This window comes from Eutrema salsugineum, unplaced genomic scaffold, assembly GCF_000478725.1.
Source record: "Eutrema salsugineum unplaced genomic scaffold, Eutsalg1_0 scaffold_7, whole genome shotgun sequence".
NCBI lineage: Eukaryota > Viridiplantae > Streptophyta > Magnoliopsida > Brassicales > Brassicaceae > Eutrema > Eutrema salsugineum.
In genome coordinates this window covers 5,419,876-5,426,762 of record NW_006256486.1, presented here as the reverse complement: position 1 = coordinate 5,426,762, position 6,887 = coordinate 5,419,876, and the positions used below count along the sequence as shown (strand labels likewise).

Below are 6,887 nucleotides of genomic sequence, written 5' to 3'. Positions count from 1 at the left end.
TAAAATAAGACATGAGTGAAGTCTGCATACGAAATCTACTAAAGAAGTCTACATATAAGGTCTACGTATGAAGTCTATCTATGAAGTCTAATATGAAATAGTAAAACACTAACCGTATCAACTAGCCATTTTTTCGGTGTCCGGAGAATGTAATACCAGTCGATCAAAGAGTTTTTTGGACGTCTTGGATAGGCACTGTATAAGTGAAAAAGTCAGACAGGAAAATAATAATATGAGGAAGTCTACTTACATAAGTATAGAAGTCTACTTACGGGTTTGCTTTCACAAAGTTCATTAGAGTCGTATGCTTCGCCCTGACACCGATTTGATCGAAAGGATCATATCCACGGACACGGCCGGAGTGAGATGCCGACGTTGGAATGATCGCTTTTGCGGTGCTATTTCCTAAGAAATGACTCTTCTGTGTCGCAGCCAGCTGTCGGTTTCTGGCACTCGTTGCTCGGGCAACTATCTGAGCCGCTGCTCTGGCTTTGGCATTTTTGGCTAGTGAAACTGCGTCGAAGTCAACATCACACGTCTTCGGGTCAATTTCACAAAAGCTAGGCTCGGGGGCCTCTTCTTCCTTCATGGCAGCCTTCTTTCCTTTTGCATCCCCGGGGGCATTAACACTCTCACTCGCACCAACATTGACATTATGTTTCATCGGAGCATCTTCTTTCTCTGAAATACTCTGCAGTTTATTGTCACAAACATGCATGAATATACAAATGACACACCATTGCTATAATTTAGTAACATGTTTCATCATAGTCTGAAAATTGGAAACAACTAGTTTTTAAAACATAAGTAAACAATCTCACATGGTACATAGCACTATTAAACATGTTCGAATTCAAATGACATTAGTATTAAGTGTTCCTATCTTTTGATGATCTTGTTCGCATGAAATGTTTTCGTATAGGCGGAGGGTTTTTGGTACTAACCCCTTCATGCTTCTTGGATCCAGTGACCTGCTGCTGGGTTGGCTGAACATTGTCCTTAACCTCTTCCTCAGTGTGCTTCGCCGACCCTGTAGTCAACTCCTCTACCGCGCGCTCTACAGATTCAACCTTGTCGGTGAGAAGTTTGATCTGCTTTTCACAGCTACCAAGACCATTCAGCATCTTGGTTGAAAAGCTTTTGAAGCATTGGTCGAAGTGCGCTTTCATAGTAGCGACAACTCCGACACCTTCATCACCAACGAAAGAGGCGGCAGAGGCAGAGGCTGTGCAGGTTCTCTTGCGACTTGATTCTTCTGAGGGAGGGCTCTTCTTTCCTGCTTCTGCCTTGACGATGTGTGCATCCAGAACACCTTCCAAAGGCCAGTGGTTTTTTTGAGAATTTGAAATAGGGGTCATGGATTGCATTGACAATCTTGACAATATCCGGATCCTGTTCCTCATCATCCCAAACTGGAAACATATCTGCCAAGTCCTTAGCCACGCAATACTGTATGCGAGCCTGGAAAAGCACAATAAGTAAATGAATTACTAGCCATATGAAGCCTGGAAAACTACGTATGAAGTCTACCATTGAAGTCTACTACTGAAGTACAACTGAAGTCTTCATCTAACAAGATTTTTATATAGAAGTCTACACATGAAGTCTACTCCTGAAGTCTACTTTGTAAATTCATTACTATATAGAAGTCTACTACGGAACAAGACTTCTAAATGAGAATGACTAGACTAATACAGTACCTGTTATAGCATGTTGGCTTTGACGTTCTTTCGTCCTCTTGATCCTTTGTCAGCCAGCAGAAGAGGTGTAGGATCATTTGGCAATGGTTCACCAAATTCAGCAGCAAAATCCGGCAGAGCATAGTACACCCAAACTTGAAGAGCTTGCACAAATCCTTCTATATGAATGTTTTTGCTGAGATCTTTCTCCTTAACAGACTTGATCAGATGCTGAAAAGCAATTCTACCCCATGGGAACTCCTTAAAAACTTCGAGATCCATCACTAGTCTGGCATGGTTGACATTTCTGGATAAGCCTGGTCTTGTTGCCACTATGAAACCAGCGTAGATCCCAAGATATCCCAACCGCAGCCTATCATCCCGAGACCATGATGAGCAGTTGGAACAGGCTTCAATAATTTCGATAGTGCTTGGGCCCGACTTGACATCGACCCCCATTAGCTCCCAAAATGCCCGCATGTCATCGGAAAGCTCAAGATCAGTTACAGCCAAGTCATCCACGTACCCGCAGTTGAGTCCGGTGATCTTCTCAAACTCATGCAATGAAAACTGAACTGGAGTGGTACCAATCAGGCTCCATATCTCGTACCTCTGCTTGCAAACTATCTGAAAGGTCAGCATGTGGTGCACCAGCCTAGAAGTCCAACCAAAATCCAAGTCGTGGAACTTTAAAAAGACACCCAACGGTGACTCGTAAATCTCTTCCCATTCATCCTCTTGTAGAGATGACTGTAGTGCAGGTACCAGCCTATAATTAAAAAGCATAATAGCCGATGCTTTTATCCGGGGCTGGCTCACCGCCTTTGGTGTACAGTCTTCTAGGGAATTCAAAGGCCACCATTATCTAACACAGATTTTTGCATCAACGGTAACAAAGCTCTAATGAGAAAAGCTAGTTATAACTCACGGTTTGAAACTATACACGAATGAAGTCTACTTTTACAAAATGAAGTCTACTTTTTGATACAATGAAGTCTACTTTTTCAAAATGAAGTCTACTTTTTCAAAATGAAGTCTACTTTTACAAAATGAAGTCTACTTTTGCAACATGAAGTCTACTTTTGCAACATGAAGTCTACTTTTACAAAATGAAGTCTACTTTTTTGCAAAATGAAGTCTACTTTTGCCAAAGGAGGTCTACTTTTGCCAAAGGAAGTCTACTTTCACATTCTAAATACAATCCGAGTCGAGAAGTCTACTGAAGCCAACCGAAGCAATCAAAACATCAAAAAAAACAGTATATGAAGTCTACGGAAGCCATATGAAGCAATCAAAACATCATAAATACTACATATACAGTCTACTGAACCCAACCGAAGCAATCAATACATGATAAATACTGTATATGAAGTCTACTAAAACCAATCATCCAAATAGAATCTACAAAGTTTATAGTGTTTACAGCCGTGATTAGATGAAGCCGGCGTCGAGAAAATACAACCAGATCTGGGAAAAAAAACCTAAGTACTCAAACCCAATGGACAAAATTACAGGAAGATAGAAGAAATAGAAGAATAGCTAAGTATATATCTTCGGAAGGACATCTACTAACCGTTTTGAGGCAGGAAATGACGTTAACCTCCAGCGACGAAAGCAGATCTGCAAAAAAAAAAAAAAAACCCTAATTTCAGATCTGGACACTGGTAGTTACGAAAACGGAAAGGTGATGAATACGGAGGAGTAGGGAAGCATGGGGGTGTGGTTGGAGGAAGAAAACTTGCCTGAACTGGTTTATCGGCGGCGGTTCTGTAAGTCGGCGGCGCCGGAGAAGAGAAACAGAAATCGCCTTCGACTTTTTTTTTTAAAACACAAACTTTCAACGGTTTTTTTTACGGGATCTGTAAAATTCTTTTATATAGTCTGGTAATTTCGTTCGGTCGGGTAAGTTTTTTCGGTTAGGGTTAATAATTTTACGGGGACTAGGTAAATTTACCCGGTTACGGGCAGTTTTTCTTGGTTAAGAGAAGTTATTCCCGGTTTAATTTTGGTTTAAATTTTGGTTAGATTAATTTATTTGGTTTAGCAGACTTCAATAAATTAACCTAAATAATAAATTTTCTTCTACTTAATTTAAAAACATAAATTTCCATTTAGCAATATGAAAAAATAATTTTTGTACATTTGGGTTACGATTACGGAATTTATGAATATAAATTTGATACCAAAATAATTTTTTCTAAATTTTAAAATTAAATTTCCAGATTTAGTTACTTAGTAGACTTCATTTCGATAAAAGAAATCTACTATTAGACTTCTTTCTCTCTTTAGTAGACTTCGTCAGGGTGTAAACGGTAATTAGGACATCCGTTTTTTGTTTACTCATACAGGATTAAATGATCTTTTCACTATCTTTTTAGGTTATTTCTGCCAAATATTTTTTCAGGGGTATACTTTTGTATTCAAAGTTAAGTTTTAGGTTATTTTTAGCAAAAACCTCGAAGAGAAAAGCGATGAGAACAAAACTAATGAGTAACTAGATTCTAACCTCGTGCATTCGCACGGAAATATTTTTTATTGTTTAACGAATTTTGTAATATAATTTGTGTTTTTGAGTTTAGATATAATTATTTTTATAAATATATTTTTAATAAGTGAAAATATTGATTTTTGTGTTTAGATATATTTATATAGTATTAAAATTAATTATGATTATAAAAATATAATTTTAACCCGTCCGCTAATATTAATTCAAAATGAACTATTATACAAACATAATTCTAAATTTTCCGTTCATATTACCGTATAATATAAATATTTGTTAAAAGTTTGAGATGTATTAACAGTATTATTTAGTATTATAGTTTTCTAAAATTTAATCAACCGAAAGGAGTGTACAACTGGTTTTTCAAACCACATTTTAGTGTATGCAATAATTTTTATTTTTTTATGTTTTTATTTTGTATGAAAAATATATTTTCGATATACATGTATAATTTAAAATTAATGATTTTAGTTACCAAAATATTTTTGATATTTTTGTATTTATGAATTTTAAAAAAATATATTTTTAATATAAATTATACATTTAAATTTTACATATTATTTTATTATTAATTTGTAAATAAATCATAATCGTAAATATATTATATAAGCAACATAAATATCATATCATTTAAATCATTATAAATATTTTATATTTCAATTATGACCATTATTTTACATATGTGAATTATTATTTTTTTCAAAAATTCTACACATTTTTGATAAAAATGTTTAATAGTATAGAAATTATTTAAATTAGAATCTTTAAATCAAATCTAAATTAATATCTTATTTATTATTTTTAATCAAATCAAATCAAATCTAAATTACCTATATTTAAGGAACTCTAAAAATATTTAAATTAATAACTAATTTTCGAAATTAAATATAAATTATTATTAAAATTATTTTTAAACACTTAAAAATTAGGACTGTTTGGAAGCAAGTACTAAATGTGCTTCTGTTTTAATAGAATAGATATTAGTAAATTTAAAGTCTAAACCTTCTGAAGAAAAACATGATGAGAAATATTTCCTAAATCTCCACTTGAACACATCAAAGACAAAAATAAAAAATACTCAACAAATTGAAAAACAAAAAAAACAAAAAAACAAAACACAAAATTATTGAATATATCAAATTAAAGAAAACGCGCGGGTACTCATAAAAGGGTACATAAGTACCTAACTAAAGAGTTTAAAACGCATAGATAAGAGCACAAAATGACATGCTCATTGCTTTCACCTAACTTTAATGATCGCCACTACCTTCTCCTTCTTCTTCATCTTCATCTTCATCATATTCTTCTCCTTCTTCTTCATCTTCATCTTCATCATATTCTTCTTCTTCTTCTTCATTATATTCTTCATCTTCATCTTCATATCCTTCTCCATATCCAGCATTATCTCCAAATCCATATGCATATCCATCTGGTGGATATATACCTTCTCTGTTTATTCTTTCCATTTCTAAGTCATCTGATACTTCTTCTTTTGTCTTCGTGTATGGAACATAGATGCTTGAGTTGAGTAGCTTTGGATCGTTAACATTAAGATCCCCTAATTGGTCTGCCAAGGCGTAGAATCTGCTACAGTCATCTACAAAGACGTGGACTCTACTAGGTTTGTCCAACGCTTCATGATAATCTCCAAAACCTTGGACTTCAACACGTTGAAGAGTGTTCCTTTTGGGGTTAAAGTAGAAAACATAAAACGGTTTTTTAGATGTATAATCTCCCATCGACAAAACAATCTCACCTGTAGCAATCACTCCAACGACGGAAACGTAATGAGCCAAGAACATATCATCCCTCAAAACGTAGGCGTATTTCGACCATTCCTGTTTCTCAGCATCCTCTAGAACCCACACACGAAACACAACGACATCACCAGCGTTATCATCATAATAAACCACACCTAATTTACCATTATAGTTAATCAGTTCACAAAAGCCTTCCGGGTAAATAAAGCTGAATTTCTCAGACCTAACATCAAAGCAAATTATCACAAATTTAGTCATCCTCTCAGAAGTGTCACCCAAGTAATATAAAACCCCATTGATGCATATCCCTTCACTCACACCCTCATGTCTTAAGGAACATCTGATTTTCTTCCACCTCCTTTGTCCAGTTCCTAATGACAGAATTCTATGATGATCAGGACCATATGGACAAGCCATGAACAATACCTTGTATCGCCTGTCAATCGGATCAAACCCTAAAAAGCTATACACCCTTCTGTACCTGATGAGGTAAGGTAAGGTCGCATACTGTCCCGTTATAGGGTTACATATCACAGGGACTCCATCGTAATCATCTCTTTTGAGGTACATACCATAGAGGTAGATCAAACCAGAGGCATAGCCACATGCAAATCGTCGGTCACTACGATAATATATCCGCATATTGTCTGGAGGGAACTTCATATGAAACTCTGCGGCGGCTACTACAAGAGACGATGACGACGAAGACTCATATGGAATCTGACGCTGAGGCAACGAGAAGAAGCTCCAAAGACCCTTTTGTTCGATGGCAAATAAGATACGCGGCTGAGCCGAGGACCTGGTCAGGAACAACTTGGTGAAATCTGGTCGGAGAAGCGTGGAACCCCATAGCTTCGACAGGCAACGAAACCTCGCGAGTGACTTTGCGGGCAATCTCGAGAGTGTCTGTCTGATGAGATCAAAAGGGATGGAAACTGAATTCAT

The 6,887-nt window shown here is 36.0% G+C and overlaps 1 protein-coding gene across 1 annotated transcript in view; it reads right to left on the bottom strand.

Moving 5' to 3' along the window:
* LOC112082975 (F-box protein At1g47340-like) overlaps positions 1 to 6,887 on the bottom strand; it is a 10,751-nt gene extending 3,864 nt beyond the window's left edge. The window contains exons 1-2 of the mRNA XM_024150694.1: positions 5,702 to 6,887; positions 5,450 to 5,569 (exon numbers count right to left, since the gene is read on the bottom strand). Coding sequence (XP_024006462.1) covers positions 5,450 to 5,569; positions 5,702 to 6,887 — 1,306 coding nt within the window. The remainder of the gene's footprint in view (positions 1 to 5,449; positions 5,570 to 5,701) is intronic.